A 17,320-nucleotide genomic window follows, 5' to 3' on the forward strand; every position below is an offset into this window, starting at 1 on the left:
GCCACGGACCCAGTTGCTCGAGACATGCATTTCCAGGCTATTGTCTGTTCTTTCCTTAGGACCTTGGGAGGGGGAGGTGTGTGTGTAGATTTTCTTGTGGAAAGAGTGCTTATTTTAAAAATGTACTAAGACAAATTATAAGGAAATCTCTTATCTTAGATATAATATAGTTACTTTTCTGGAGTTAGCTGTGAGGCACAGTCAGATAAAATTAAAATACTATTTTAAAAATCCAGGCCTCTATTATTCTAAATGATATCATAACTAATTAATTTCATAACTTAGTCTAAAGACTGAGAGTACAAATTAGATCTGATCTTATATTCTAAATCCCCTTTTGGAAACTAATTTAATGATAAAACCTAGAGAATTTACTGGATATATATTTAAAATCTTGCTTTTTTTTTTTTTTTTACATAGCACCAGCATCAGGAATAGCCTGCATATCCACATGTTTTACGTTTCACCCTTCAGAGAGCTGACCACCCCCATGGCCGTGCCCCCCCCGTACCTCCGACTTGCCCTTACTGTAACAGGCCTTCTTGGTCACTTCATCACATTCCCACTCCACAGCCTGTAGGAAAGACCAAAATGACAGCAATTATTATGGTTCTGATTGAATAAAAAGCAAAAAAAAAAATAAGACACCAGTAACCAGATTAGAAAATGTGGGTGCACCATACACCAATATTTTCAAACTAATATAGAATTTAAACTCACTACATAAAATTCAGTCACGTGGGCTGAGAGTGGGCTTTAGTAGGGAAGAATTTTAAGGGACTCCCACCTAAGTATTGCATTTAGGCAGTAATCACGCGATATTTAGGCATGGTCACCGTGAGAGAGGCACGTCCAATGAGGTGGCGACGGGTGCGCAATTACAGAAACCATCACTTCAGTGATGTTACAGAATAAACCTGGAGCGGGATTCAAAGAGAAGCCTGGCTGCAGAAGGGTCCAAATGCTCATTTAGACATTTACATTTTATTTTAATACTATGTCATCTACCAATATTCGTAGATAATGCAACGAGAATGATCTCGCATATTATGACTGCAAAGATATGTATATAAATGGTGAACAGTCAATAAAACAAGTAGCTCTACAAAAAGCCCATCTACTACTGTTCACCCACCCCGATACCAGTGATGTTCATACTGTTATTAGCTCTGACTAAATACTGTGAAATATTTTTTCCCAGACTTCCCAAACCTAACCCGGGCTGATCAATTGGATGTGGTACTTACACATGGGAGGCTACCTCACAAATGGAGCCTGTGATTAGTTAAGAAACAGACAGAGCTCACTTCACAGAGGAAATGATGCCTGCAGACATCAGTGATCCCCATGCTGAGACTGGGAATCATGTTTGAACAAATGTACCCATGTATGTTGTCTATCTTTTCTATTACTGTATGGAATGTGGACTATTATGGGGTATACATGTTTTCTCCAACTGTACATGTTATTACAGTCATGTCCTATCTTATTTTAGAGTAAATTTGTGAAGAATTCAGGATTTCTGAATAACTGGCTAAATCATCCTCAGGAAAAAAAATTTAAACAAGGGAATTTTTTTGTTAATTTGGGCTAATGTTAAATAATAAACTAAGTTAGCCAAAAATAAACTAATGTCTAATATTATGAAGAATAACAGCTTCACTCTTACTTCTACAAAGATTTTTCTTCTCACTCTCCAAAACATAGGAGAATAACAAAGTCATTCCAACAGCATTATCTAATTTCTACTTACCCTCCAAAGAATGCGACATAACAAAGATTAAAACATGAAACACTGCATCGTGTATAACTTATGTAACTTGGCAAACCTGGGTCTGTAAGAAAAGCGTTCTAGAGAGAACACTTGAGTGTCTTTCAAACAGAAACAAAACTACAACTGTTTTCCCTCCTACAGGCTTGGAGATGTTTGTCAGTGTCAACATCTGATGAAAGAATTTAATTCTTTCTGTGATGTTTTCCTGTTCATAAGGTTTAATGGCAACAATAAAGTCACAGTTAATCAGCATCTCATGCAAACAAATGACTTGAATTCCATGGTACGATGACAAATATTTTCATGAAAAGTGATGGCACTTCTAGAGAAGAGATAAGAGCTTCACAAACAGTTTCATAACCGTCTATCTCCATGAAGCACAGATAAAATAAATGCATTGCTGTCATTCTCAGTCGATGTTTCCTTTCTTAGATCTCTTTATAAAAGCTCACTCTTGTTTTTATTTAAATAAAGATATCCATGCTCTTACCCTTACTTAAACTCAAAACAGAATTGATCCATTATGATATATTCTTTTAGCAAAGTAGACCTTACTATAACTGCAATTTTGTACCACCAAGAGGATTTAGTGTTATACATCACAGAGAGAAATTAATTTCTATACAGTGAAATGTTTGAAAGAAAGAGGTATTTTATAATGGCCCTCTGTGGTCTAGCGATTTTTTTGAAAGTTGAATAGTAACACTTTCTTCAGTAAACACAAGAGCTACAAGGAGCAAGGTTAGTCCCAGGGTTACAAGAAGAATATTTATTAAATGCATAAAATGGCTCAGATTCTTCGGCTGAAATGGCAAATGAACAGCTCTCCAAATCCATCTAATTCCCAATTATCCTTTGCATTTTCCAGATAAATATCAGCCAGCAATTGAAAGGGGGAAGGAATGGGAAAAAGAATGTGAGAGATTTTCAAAAATATTTCAATACTTTATTCAGTTGACTAAGAAAGAGCAACTGCTCTTTATGGGGCCAATAGAAAACAGGGCAAATCTTACAGATCCTTCTGGAGACAGTTTGTAAAAGTATTAAAATGTACTTTCCTGGGTATTTTCATTACAATGTCACCAGATTTCCAACAATATTCAAATCCAGAATTAAAGACCGTGATTGTATAGCTTTTTCTGTTGACTTACTTTCTACCTGAATAAAGGATGGGATGAAGGGAAATTATACTAACAGTGGAATTAAAAAAAACTATTATAGGGCTGAACAGATATTATGAGATGTTACAGAATTTGAAAAAGAATGTAGTGGGAGAATGTGTCTTTTCCAGATTGGCATAAAATTGGGGGTTCCAGATTAATTATTCCCTCAGTGAGCTACACTTTACCCATTTGACTATTGTGAGGAAAAACAAATTTGAAAACCCCATTTTCTGTGGAGATGGACATGAATGTCAATGGAACTCTCCTGTAGGAGATCTTAGTTCTCAAAGTTACTCATTATTTTGTATAAAATTAGATTATCTCATAACTTTTTGGTCATAACTTTTTTTATTCCACAAGATTGGCTCTAATCGGTTAAAACTTTAAATCAAGCCTTCTTACTCTATTTGTACTGGAGATTCTTGGTTATCCTTTCATGTGTCATAATTTTGGAGCAAATCCCATTAACCAATTTGTGAGGCCATCTTTCGCACCTACCCACGCCTGGCTTATGACCGTCAAAACAGAAAGGAACGCATCCTTCCTTCTCCATTCCAGATCTAATGCAACATTAATGATCTAATTTCCTGGGTCTCTGGGTTGTTTTAATCTTTAATTTTTGCTATCTCCCACCTTTTCCCATTGCACCAGAGCCCAGTAAAGAAAAAGAATCAATTCCCTATTCCATTCTGCATTTACTCCTCATTACACTTTTGAACAGCAGACATGTAGCAGTTATATTGCCATTATTTGGCTGTACACAGTAGGCAGAGTTGAAACACCTATTTTTTAAAAGACATGAAGATTCCTGTTTGTGGTGCATTTTTTTTGTCTGTAAATACATACAAATAACATCTGTGCTCTTCAACTACTTACAAAAGTTTTCCTTTATGCACACACATTCATTCTCTTTCATGCAATAAATATTCAGTGGGTGCCTAGCAGGTGCAAGGCTTTGTGCTAGATAATGATCAATGGAAGGAAAAACAGACATATGGATAACACTGGCACACATTGGATTTTAGCTTATAACAAAATACTAGTGCCTTCCATCAGTCCAGACAAGATCATGAGAATGCAACAGTGCTCATGTTCATTGTTACGGCAGCCATGTTCGTCTCTGATCCAGTGACAGAGTGGAGCTTACTACTTCATCAACTTTCCGGAAGTGACAGTGTTACAGACAAACCTACAAGGAGATGGAGTGGGTTTGCTGAAAGTCATTTTTTACCTGCAGAAACCTTGAGGGTGTAAGGAAGCTCCTAGTGTTTCGTTACACAGAGCACGCCCCACTGGCATGCACACACCCACGCTCGGGTTATGATACACTGAGCTGAAGTCTCAAGAGTAAATCGGGTGGGAAAGAAAAACGATTGGCTCTTTTTACGTATGTGTTACATACATATAAGTCCACAGTTCCTAGAAGTATATAAACAAAGCTGTGTATATCACATTCCACAGTGAGAGAAGTTAATTAGACAGGGACCAGCAAAGGCAGATACTTTTCATAAAAATGAAGAGAACAACATTCTTAGGCAGATGGGCCACTACTCTTCCAGCAGATGGCTTTGCTAATTAGATACTGGCAAGAGATAACATTTTTTAAAAAAACTAGTTTAATTACACAGTGCCCAAAATTAACAACCACCTGAGGGCTTTTTTTTACATGTTTGTATTCATATTCTTATGTCATGTATTTATGTGAAACGCTGGAGAATGTTAAATTGTCAGGGCAATTATAAACAAATTGCCAGGGAGTGTGAGGCCATACCTTTGTTCAAAATGGAAGCAAATACAAACTAGCTAGAACTTGAAATAACTGTGATTTTTATGTAACTTGAATAAAGTGTCGATCTAGTTATCCTTGAACATAAGACATTGTCGCTAATGACCTTTCGCGGCCACCTGTGACAGGTGTAAAACAAGAGGCACTTGAGATGGCATGCTGTGTGCCCTGAGGGACATAAGTGACTTCTGTCACTTTGGAAAGATTTGTCCAGCTTTTCTCTCCACCTTCCTTCGTAGTGGATAGTACAGGTACTTGTTCATATTTAATACTAATGCGCCACACACTTGAATTTACGCCCATGTCAAACATAGGCAAGTCATGTCCTTCTTACAGTGACCCCTGAGAATCAGGGAATTGGGAGGGGGTTTTATATCATCTAAATACTGTTTTTTTGTTCTCATTACACTAATATCCTCCAAAACTAGAGACATTGTAAATCATAACCGTAGAGAGTCTCATAAACATGTATTATTGTCATTTATAAATCTTTACTTATTTATCTCCACCCCAAGGATATATTTTCATTTCTTTTAGAGAGGGAGAGAGAGGGAGTGTGGAGAGAGAGAGAGAGAGAGAGAGAGAGAGCAGTAAGTTGCCTTCTTCTAAGCACCCTGACCGGGGATTGAACCTGCAACGTGGGTGTGTGTCCTGACCAGGGATCAAACCCGTGACCTTTCGGTCTATGGGACCACATTCCAACCAACTGAGCAACACCAGCCAGGGCTGTAAACCTTATTTTAAACCCCCAAAATTTTCTTCCTCATAATATTATCAAATCAAATTTACTTCGAAATCTGCACAATGGAATGCCCAATTTTTTAAATGCTCATTGGGCCTTTTTTTAAAATTGGGCATTGTAAAGTGAGGGTTGTTATTTAATTCAGTAGGTAATAGATTACATTTCTAGGGCTGTCATAAGAAAGTACCACACACTGAGTGGCTTTAAACAGTAGAAACCTGTTCTCTCTCAGTTGCCAAGGCTAGAAGTCTAGAATCAGAGTGTCCACAGGTTGGGTTTCTTCTGGAATCTGCAAGGGAGAATCGGCCCGTGCTTCTATCCTAGCCTCTGGTGGTTGTGGACAATCCTCTGCATTCCTTGGTTTTAGCCTCTCTCCAACCTTTACCTCTGCCGTCATATGATACATCAGTGTGTCTCTGGTTGCCCAAATGTCCTCCTTCCTATGAGGACACTGGTCTATAAATTAAAGCCCAACCCTAGTCCAGTATGCCTTCATCTTTACTAATTATATCTGCAAAGACACTATTTCCAAAAAAGGTCATATTCTGAGAATCCAGGTGACATGGGTTTTGGGGGAACACGATTCAAATTCGTACAGAGAGCATGACATAAAAGTAGGAGTTTGAGGTTGACAAGGGATACCACACAAGTAGAGGCATTGCTCTGCTACAAATGAGCTGCCAGATCTTCGGCAAATTACTCTTAATAATTTATGAAACTTTGGTCAACTGTTAGCTAGAGTGCTAAGCGCTATCTATACATTTATCCAATTTACATTTCTATATTATGTGGGAGATACTATGACTTTGGATGACAACATTGGCTAAAAAACTCAGCAAAAGCCAAAAAATAGAAAGCGGGGACACCAAGATTTGAACTGCAACTTGGACCCAACGTCTGTGCTCTGAACCAATCTCTGATGACTGAAATTCAAAGTGCACACCTCTCACTACTGATTGTCACCATTTCTTTGTTTTATTTCCTCATAACTTAAAAAATATATAACTAAATCACAGAAAATGGTGCATGTCTAAGTTTAGAGCTATTGGCATTCAGTAAACATTCATTAATCATAAAAAGTATTGATTCCCCTATATAGAGTATATTCATTTTTAAAGTCTCTGGATCCATCCATGATCCTAGTATTTATTGATTTTAGAGAAGAAAGGATTCATCTAATGAAACTATAGAGTCAACAATTGTGTGGCCAAGGTATAACGTAAGAATCTTGGGTTGGTTTTGTGAAATTAAACATCTTGAATATGAAAACACAGTTCTTCTATGTAGCAACAATGTTCTGCTTTCAAAAATGAATCTTGAAGCCCTGGCTGGTGTAGCTCAGTGGATTGAGCGCAGGCCTGAAAACCAGAAGATGGCGGTTCGATTCCCAGTCAGGGCACATGCCTGGGTTGCAGGCCGGTTCCCTGCAGGCCAACTCCCAGCAGGGGACACACGAAAGGCAACCATACATTGATGTTTCTCTCCCTTTCCTTCCCCTCTAAAGACAAATAAATAAAATCTTTTAAATAAATAAATAAATAAAAAGAAAGCTTTAAAAAAATGAATCTCGAGGTGTCATCCATCCCTTTTCTGCCACAGCCCTCCAGCCCCATCCACACCCCAATTAATCTGGAGTACAAACCAAGCCATTTGCAATGCTCGGCCATATCCAGCCGCTTTCTGTCTGCCTCATTTCTAGAACCCCACACCTGACACTCTTTTTCACATGGATCCTCGGACCATGCAGACGTGTTCCACACAGCCCATGTGCCAACCAGTCCCACTTCCTGGAACACTGTTCTCCCAGATACCCACCGACCTAACACCCATGTGCCCTGCATGTCTTTGCTCATGTGTTATCACACCAAAGAAGCCTTTATAACTAAGTATGCAAGACCACAACTGGTTCCTCAATCCCCAAAGAGAGGCAAGTTACATTTGGGCAGCGTCTTGCCCTCTTGGTTCACTTATGTGTCCCCAGAATCTAGAACAGTGTTTTGCATACAAGAGTTCAATCGACAATTATTGAATACTAAATGACTGAATACAGAACACCCTGTACACACAACCTTGGAACCAGCTCCAAGGTGTCCCAAGAGGACCTCCCACGTGCAAAGGGCACAGAGACTGTGGGGACTGTAAGTGGCGTGTGAGCCCACCATGTGCTGCACTTCTGCCGCGAATACCCCAAAAGGATTCCTCATCTAAACATTTGACTGTGCCCCAAAGTGTGAAGACAAAGAATGGAGGTGTCCCTCTATAAAGAGGGACAGGAAGGACTAGGGACATCCACACTTTTTTTTAGCAGTAGACTGCTTTAAGTAAATTCTTATGCACAATTTCTTATACACAAATAAGGTAAATGTGGCATTTATTAAAGTCATGTTTCAAGTGCAAGATGATCACATTAAATCATTAAAAAAACGTGAGGACAGCCCTGGCTGGTGTAGCTCAGTGGATTGAGCTCAGGCCTGCGAACCAGACGATCGTGGTTTGATTCCCAGCCAGGGCACACACCTGGGTTGCAGGCCAGTTCCCAGCTGTGGACGCATGAGAGGCAACCATACATTGATATTTCTCTCCCTCTCTCCTTCCCTTCCCCTCGAAAGATAAATAAATAAAAACCTTTTAAAAATGTGAAGAATTGATATCATTTGCCAGATCAAGAGACTAATAAATAAAAATCATACCAACTGATGCAGAAAAAGCATTTTTAAAAAAAGAAAAGAAAAAAAAAGGTAAGGACAATTGACTGCTGAGTCACAGTGCTCTCAGTATTCAATTATTTCTACATTTTGCTCTGTTGCCTACTTTTGAAATAATACTGATTATATAAATAAAATAGTAATATATAAGGACACCTTTGAAATTCAGTTGCTTTGGATACAGAAATAACACCAGACACTCTCCCATGCTCCACAATAAACCAAGTAATCCAGGTAACATCATAATATAAATTAATTCACTAAAGATCTCCAATGTGTTTATAATTGTATATATGTTCTACATTGGTATAAATCCCACTCTAAATAATAGAATTAAAACATTTATAACACAGAAAATACATGAGTACCTCTAGAATCCTGAGATTCCAGAAAACATATTTGACAAGTTACTTATTTAAGAGACCAAGTGTGTCTGATAAGCAATTTAAAGGGCTTGGAATGGACCTGCAGGTGGAGAAATCAAAATAATGTAGGATGGATTGTAGTAACTCTATTCCTGAATATGCGCCACTGGGATGATTTTAAGAAAAAATGCATCAGAAAGGAGACCAATATTAAAGAATACGTTTGGAATAATTTTCAATGATAATTGTCAGACACTGAGGCTTCAAACAACTGTTGTACGGCAAAAATGTTGCCATTAATGAGTGATGCTGGAAGGTAAGGCTAGTAGGAAGGTGAGCTGCTTCTGGACTCAAAGAAATCACTTTCCTGGATCCAAATGGATTGGTTCAAAAACTGGCTTACTGTCCAATCTGTTAGCCTAAATGGAATGAAAATGTTCAATTACTAGAGGAAGACTATTTTCAACATACATTTTCTAAAGAATCGAATTGGCGACTTTTTGCTCTGCAGGATGACACCCAACCAATTCCAAGTCCATCCGCCACGGGATAAAAGTGTTGAGTTCTCAAGGGCTCGCCGAACTTAGTATTCCCCAAAAGCATTTCATGGGAAAAATGCCACATTTTCCCATGGCATTTTTTCACTTCTGATGCCATATTTACTCTTTTTTAGAGCATACAATTTCATAGATAATGCCTTTCAAACATCATAGTATCTGCAATGTTCAACAGAAATCCTGATGTTTTCTAGAAGCTAAAATTAGACATTTTATTTTTAGCGGATGTAACAATCATGCGGCACATGGGAAGGGGTACCCCCAAAGGAGTAAGCTGATTACAGAATGCGGTAAGAAGTATCAGACTGAACTGTGCGTAAGACTATTTGAAGATTTTATGGGACAAAGACACAAGGTCTTGCTAAATAGGGAAGGAAGGAAGGGAGGGAGGGAGGGAGGGAGGGAGGGAGGGAGGGAGGAATATATTGGCATGGGATATTTTGTAGGACCTTGACCAACTCTGCAAATGAACAACCTGATTGACATAAGGAAGGCTTTCTCGGAAATGTCTTCACAAAGCTGTATCTGTAGAATGGCTCTGACCAATGCTTTCTTCTAGCACAGAGCACTTGACTAGTCAGCTGGCCGCCCCATTCTAGAACCATCAGGAAAATAAAGAGAAACAAGTCTGACCCGAACACAGGAGTGAGTTTCCTAGCCAGATGATAAGATTTCATTTGCAAACACAGTGAAAGGGCTCACACAGAAGGCTGCATCCCACAGGTCAGACAAAGCAGTAAAGCACCAGGAAACAAATGTACAAATGAAGGGACTGACTCCAGCAACTTCCGCATGGACGTGAATGAAGAGGCAGAAACCCTATAGTTATTTGTCCAGCTTAGAATTTCATTGTACAGATGTTAAAAAGATACGTTTACATCTTCAAGAGGACTGTCCTATTTGTGATTTTGTGTGTTAGAGTTTGCTTTCTTGAAGTGGAAGGTCACTTATATTGAGGGTCATCAGTCTTGATCCTATTATTCTTTATCCTAATAAAAACATTCTGTACAAATTGTCAGCTTAATAGCCAACAGAGACGGATAATAAATGGGTGTTTGTTTTTAGTTCTTCCATCAATATTTTCTACTTTTCTGAAACAACACTTCATACCTGATTTTCTCAGCAGTTCTGGGTTAGAACGTGTGCTAAAATCACTGGTGTACTTATAAAGCTCAGATTATAGATGTTTACCGAGGAATTGTTTTATACTCACTGGACCATTCAGAATTTATTTATTATTTGTGCTATAAACACTTGCTTCCTGAGATACATCTTACCACTACCAAGATTAGCTTTACTTCTCACTTCAGAACATACTGAGCTATTTGCCACATCACAAGATATATTGAAAAGCTTTTTATGAGCCTTATCAGTATTATTTCCATAAATTTTTGCTTGCAGCTAAGAGAAATAAACATTAAAATTTCTCTTCTGGTGTACATTTGGGCAGTTACATTTCTCTTTTATTTTAAATAAAATGTATAACAAGATGATATACTTCTGTGCAAGACACATTATTTATAATATTCCAGTGGTAAGTGTGGACTTAATGAATGTTATCGATATATTCATTTCTCAGTTAATATTTAACATTCTCATTATTTTAGCAATATCTGCTTAAACTTATTAAAGCAAATACATAATTTAAATTTAACATTAAACAGCAATTTGTGCTTTTGCCATTTATTTCTTCAAACATTTTTCTGTGTTCTGTAGTATACTCAATTTATTTACATGCCAGGGGCACGTCTTAGAATATTATCTTTACAAAACTCTTTGATGAAAATGAGCTCTGTCTAGGAAACAAGTCCAACAGTATTAAGTATGAGAATAACAGCTGGTATTTTATTTTATTTCATTTATTCATTTTTAGAAAGGGGGAAAAGGGGGACAAAAAGAGGGAGAGGAACATCAGTTGGTTGCCCCTTGTACACACCCCACCCAACCAAGACTGAACCTGAACCTGAAACCCAGACATGTGCCCTGACTGGGAATCGAACTGATGACTTTTTGCTTTGCAGGAGGATACCCAACCAATTGATCCACACCAGTCAGGGTGGAGCTGGTCATTTTATAATACATATAATGTTTAAGATACTTTCACTGAAAATGGATGTTTTGTTATATTTTACAATAAATAGAAGGCTACTTCACTCAGTCTCTCCCATCCCTTTCCAGGTGTTTGCAGCAGCTCTTCCAATATATGATTGGACAGAGCTGACGATGAATTGCCAAATCTTGCAACTTTACCCAAATTGCTGTGAAGGAATTTGAAGTCAATTATTTGGATCTATGGCTCTGAGTAGTATCCAGAAACACACGTTGTATATGTCTGGTGGTAGCCCATTATGGCAGGCCGAATAATGACCCCTGCAAAAGATACTCACAACCTATTTCCTGGTACCTGTGAATGTTACCTGTAGGCAAAAAGGGCTTCACAGATGTGATTAAGGATCTTGAGATGGGGAGATCAACCTAGATTATACAGGCAGGCCCCATATCTAATGACAGGCACCCCCACAAAGGGTGGCAGATGGAGGTTTGACACACACAGAGGGGAAGTTAATAGGGTCACAGAGGCAGGGACTGCAGTGGTGCAGTCCCAAGTCAAGGATAGTCTCAGCCACCCGACTCTCCAAGAGGCAAAGGACAGATGCTCCTCTAGAGGGGGAGAGAGGGAGCGCAGCCCAGGCTCCTTGATTTTAGCTCCTGGCTTCTAGAGGTGTGAGAGAAGAAATTCTGTTCACTTTAAGTCACCAAGACTGTGGTAATTCACTACAGCACCCACAGACAACTACTACAGGCATATGTACACATGAATTATACACAAATGTACACACACACAAACACACACACATAATTTTTATGTCATTAGGTGAATGAATTTAGCTCCAGGTTCTGCCAAACATCTGAGCTGGTCTCTGCAAATATAAAAGATGCACAGATCAAACAGATCTCTCAGAGGGATACACTCCATGGTTTGGGCCATATTGAAAGGGAACTTGGTCCAGATGTGGCCGGGGATGAATCAAGGTTTGAGCTGGATTGTGAAAGAGCTGATCAGTGAGTGCACGGATGGGAGTACATGAAAAGAAAGGGAATTAGCCCATGCAAAGTCCTGGAATGGAAAGAAAGCACACTGAGAAACTAAAAGGACCGGGGTAGAGATGAAGAGGAATGTGGCTTTACAGCCTGGCATGCCGCTCAGGCCTGACCTCATGAACCACGCCAAGGAGTTCAGACTTTGTTCATGATCTAAAGAGAAGTCATGGTCAGAGGTTAAGCAAGAAGTTGGCATGGTGAGATTAGGATTTGACAAAGATCTCTTTGGGGGCACGGTAAGGCCTGGAATGGAGAGTGGATAACTAGGAGACTGAGGTAGAGACACTTGCAGGCAATGAGCAGTCAGATATGGAGAGCTGAAATAGCCAGTGACAATAGGGGGACAGAGGGGTGGGAAGCCAGCTACGTAGTAATGGGAGGTGCACCACAGATGTGTGGGAGATGACCACATACCCGACTTGACAACTGGGTAGACATCAGTAGCTCAAGTCTGTCTAATCTATTACAGGACACTAATTCCCACCCACTCCTTCAGCTGGCTTAGGACTAAGGGCCATGCATAATTATGGACTTCATCCCCAATAAAGTAACTTCAGTCATACAAAAATAAACTACCTTTGCAATTTGGCTTGAAGAAAAACATAATAGGACAATAAATTTACTTCCAAAATAGAAAACAGTTGACAAAAAATTAATGGGATGTTTTTATCATCACACCTTTTGAATGAAACATTCTTTAGTTTATTGGTAGTAAATTTTGGTTTTATAAAACCAACTGAAAAACAGCAAACTATATTTATCCCATGAAAGGCTGTGCTAGCATTATGAGAATTCACAGTAGCTCAGTACGGGAACTCTTTTCAAAGTCTAATGACAATGGCTTATTTGCTTGGGATTCTGCGCCCAGAGTCAAGCAAATGAGATGATATGAAAGCAATGTGACACCAACAAATGAAAAGTGAGAGGAACCTTATCATCCTTGACTTACAGGACACTTAACAAAGTTAAAGACACTGAAATTGTTAAGTAAAAAAATAAAAAATGGAATGGAAAAATTAACTTTTTTATATCTACTAGTTTCCTGTTTCTCTTTATATTTTCATATATGTAAAAAATTCTGAAAAGAAACAAGCTATTAAAAACCAAATATTTATTCTGCCTCCAAACCAGCGAAATTCAGAATTCACAGTAGAGTTTTAAGTACACTTGGATCTCAATTATAATTTTCACTAGCAACAGAGGAAATTTAATGGCATTTTAGGGAACACTTTGGGTCTGACTCTCATTTTTTCAAGTTTTGCCTGAATCACACTGCTTACTCTTTGGAGATAAGCAAAGCAAGTTCAACCAGACCCAACAGATAAACGAGGACTGTAGGAAGCACTCAGGGATCTGGAGTTGTCAAGACGTTCCACAAGTGGCTGGTATGTGGAAGAGCAATGCAACAGCAAGAACAGAAATCAGACAGTGTTTGACAGGAGCACACCTTAAAAGAGTAGCCGGGAAGACATATCTGGGGAAAATATTCCACAATGGTTGATGGAGATGATATATAGTGCTCTTCCGCCCATCACTACATACTCTGCCCTCCCAATAGCCCTGTGAATCAGGTGCTGGTATTCAATTCATCCTACACATGAGATAGAAAGGTCATCAAACTATTAAGAGGATGACCCAGGATTTGAACCCAAGACATATGGCTTCAACGCCCATAATCTTTGCCTGTGTGATAAGGCCCATTCTTTCAGGGAGTAGGTTGCCAGGAACTTGGAGATCCCTAATTCCTCCCTGCCTCACCAATGTCCTTTTGAAAGTTCAAGTTTTCTTGCTTTGAACTTGTCAAAGGAAATAAAGTGTGCTGGGTATTTATTTCTAATAAAAGGGGGGAAAGACTCTTGGAAGGGACAGTTTGCTGAAGAGATGCTGTCCCTTCATTTCATTTTGTTGTCACTGAGAATTTGACAAAACTTAAGATTCCAATGTGCATTCCACACATATTCATTCATTTGAAAGTCTTAGCTAGCACCCTCTCCCCAGCCTCACCTCAGACTGTTTGAGCTCTAAAAGTACATGGAAAACATAAAAATAACTGTAGAATAGTCTATGGCTCTGCAATTCAGCAGAGTTATCCAAACCCACTTGAAACAATATCAAAGGCAAGAGCAAGTATGTGTGGGTGTGTCTATTATCCCATCTTCTGACACATAACATTTGAGTGAAGATCATTAAACCACAGACAGGTCATTCAAACTGGGTTATATTTCCAAAGTAAGTCTATATGTTGGATTTGGTAAAATAAAGAAAAAAACCATCCCACAGAGATATATGTAAGGTACTAAGCACCTAGGTCAACAGAGCCTGAGTCCCGGTTATGTTGGACCCACCAATTACGCAGGCACAGCCGTCCCTCCCCCTGGAAGACGGAGGCCGGCCAGCCCCTTTCTCCCACAGCACAACACAGGGAAGCCCTGGGGAGGTGTGGGGCCGCTGAAGAGGTGACATCAGACCTGGAAAACACAAAGACTCTGGGACCTGGTGCACTCTGGGTTTTTACACTGGTCAGAAGTCAGCCTATCTGCTCTCTCAGAGAATGTCACTCTTCCTTGTCCCCAAAGGGCCTTATAATCCCCCCTGCTGTCCTCTCACTACAGGATCCAGCCCTTTATAATTTTCCTAAATGGTCCCAAGGCTAACAGTAATGCCAGTGTTAAAGGGAGAAGCCAAACATGTCTCCTGAAGCCATCACACAAGCTGTGGGAAAACACTGGGCTTTAAATTTGGTATTTTCTAGGACAGTCACACCCTAAAAGAGCTCTGACAGCCCTGAAATGAGTAAGGGTAACAGTTCCCCCCTCATTTCCTAAGGCTTAGGGCTCTGATTAGGCTGGACAATTAAGAGAAGTTCCTTTCTCTTCTTTGTTTTTCCATATAGGATAACTTTTTTACCCCCATACATATCTATAACATACTCTCACCAAAGATCAACTGATTTAGTGGATTGTGATGATGGATCATTAGGTCTCTTAATTATTTTCTCAGGATTACTGTAGCTATGAAAATCAAGCCACAAACATTCAAATAGCAGTGATAAAATATTTAAGTGCGTTTTAATTTAGAAATGATTTCTGGTTATGAGAACATCACTGTCCCAGTGTGTTCATCATTCCTCTTTGCATATTCAAGGACCTTATCAGTCTATTTATAGCCATTCTGATTGGCTTATTTCTACAGTGTTTTGACAAATGCAATTTGTAATTGGTTACATTTGTCTTCATACTAATATAAAAACCAGGTAACTCAACCAACACATAATTTTTAATTACCCAATTTTAATTGAGTCTATGAAAAAATGAAGGCAGCAAGTCCATTAGTGGCTGATAAAATTTCAGACTTTCACCTTTTCTAGACCGTTAGACATCTGATACTGGGTATTTCCAAAACACTTGATCCCTAGGCCATCTCCGCCAATTTCTGTTCTCTCTTTAAATAATGATGTGTCCAATGGAACTCTATGCTGCAGAAAGGAAGAAGGAGCTACTACCCTTTGCAACATCATGGATGGAACTGGAAAGCATTATGCTGAGCGAAATAAGCCAGGCGGTGAAAGACAAATACCATATGATATCACCATTAACAGGAATCTAAACAACAAAACAAACAAGCAAGCAAAATATGACCAGACACTCAAATACGGAACAGGCTGACAGGGTCCAGCGGGGAGAGGGGAGAGAATCATAGGGGGAAAGGGGATGGACTCACATGAACAAGTATAAAGGACACATGGACAATAACTAAGGGTGGGGGGCAGAAATGGGAGGGAGGTGGGGAGCACGGGGCGGGGGGCAGGCAGGGCTGGGAATATAAGACAGAAAGCTGTACTTGAACAAGAATTAAATAAAAAAAATAAAAAAATTTTTAAATAAAAATTTTTTTAAATAAATAAATAATGATGTGTCTCAGGAGAAACTCTTAGCATTGGAAATAGCTTCTATATTGCCGCCACATCAGTGGTAAAATTATTATTGCAGTTTTCCTCTTTGGACAGCATCAGCTGGCCCCACGACAGTGAGGCCATCAACACAGTGTACTTCCATTCTTACTCATTGACAGGAACTATTCATTCTTCTAATTCTTTTGGGCATATCCCATGTGATGCCCCAATGGGGTCCCACACTTAATGTACCCAAATGACCACACGAGATCTCCCTCAGTGTCTCCCAACTTGCTTCTCCCAGTTCTGTTCCTATCACCACCTGAACAGTTGCTCAGCTAAAAAATATATGAGCTGCCCTTGATTGCTTTCGCTGTCCACATTCAATCCACCAGTAAATCCTGTTGGATGTACTACACACACACACACACACACACACACACATTATCCCAAATCCATCCACGTCTCCATAAGAATCTCTTGCCTAAATTACGGTAGCAATTTTCTAATTGGTGTTCTTCCTCTAATCTCGCTCCCTTATAACCCTGTCTTTACATCTCAACCAAATGTAACTATTTAATCTGAAAGTTAGATTATGTTTAATAACCTCTAATGGCTTACTGTTTTAATTCAAATAAAACCTGGGGCCTTGTTCACAACACCTCATGAGATTTTGAACCCATTTCACTGATCACATCCACTCTTCTGTCCACAGCCATTGGGACTCAACAAATCTGAACAGCTGTACCTTGCTTTAGCCTACAAAGTCAGTCCCTCTTCTGGTCCTTTGTACTTTCCCGTCTCTCTTCCCAGAAATCTCACCCCCTCCACCTCTGCCTGACTCTACAACATTCAGATACAAGCTCAAACATCACTGAAAGTGGAGCTTTTCTGAACACCTCACCCACAGGGGCCATTCAGATACTGTCTATTGTATCACTGCACTTGAATTCTTGGCAACACACTTACCACTCTCTAATACGCTTTCCTTAAATATCAATGGATGACACATTTGTCTCCAGCTATAATCGAACTTCTAAGAAAATAAAGTTCTTTTCCTTGGCTCACCACTTTCCTTCCTGGACTTAGAAATCAGATTGCCACACATCACATCCTAATTAAGCATGAAATAAAAGGAGAAATGAATCTGAGGTTAGGGAGGCACAATGACTTTGCCTTTGGAAACTTTCTGAACAGGTAACCACCTCAAGGTAAGAACCTCATCACACTTGCT

General features: G+C 39.3%; 1 protein-coding gene across 2 annotated transcripts in view; it reads right to left on the reverse strand.

Moving 5' to 3' along the window:
• Positions 1 to 17,320, reverse strand: part of SEMA5A (semaphorin 5A) — a 290,042-nt gene that overhangs the window by 161,444 nt on the left and 111,278 nt on the right. For both annotated transcript variants that reach the window (XM_037062995.1, XM_037062997.1), the window contains exon 4: positions 512 to 574. In XM_037062995.1, the coding sequence (XP_036918890.1) occupies positions 512 to 574 (63 nt within the window). The remainder of the gene's footprint in view (positions 1 to 511; positions 575 to 17,320) is intronic.

Source organism: Sturnira hondurensis, unplaced genomic scaffold (genome assembly GCF_014824575.4).
Source record: "Sturnira hondurensis isolate 20B ecotype Veracruz unplaced genomic scaffold, ASM1482457v3 Scaffold0014384, whole genome shotgun sequence".
In the NCBI taxonomy this organism is placed as follows: domain Eukaryota; kingdom Metazoa; phylum Chordata; class Mammalia; order Chiroptera; family Phyllostomidae; genus Sturnira; species Sturnira hondurensis.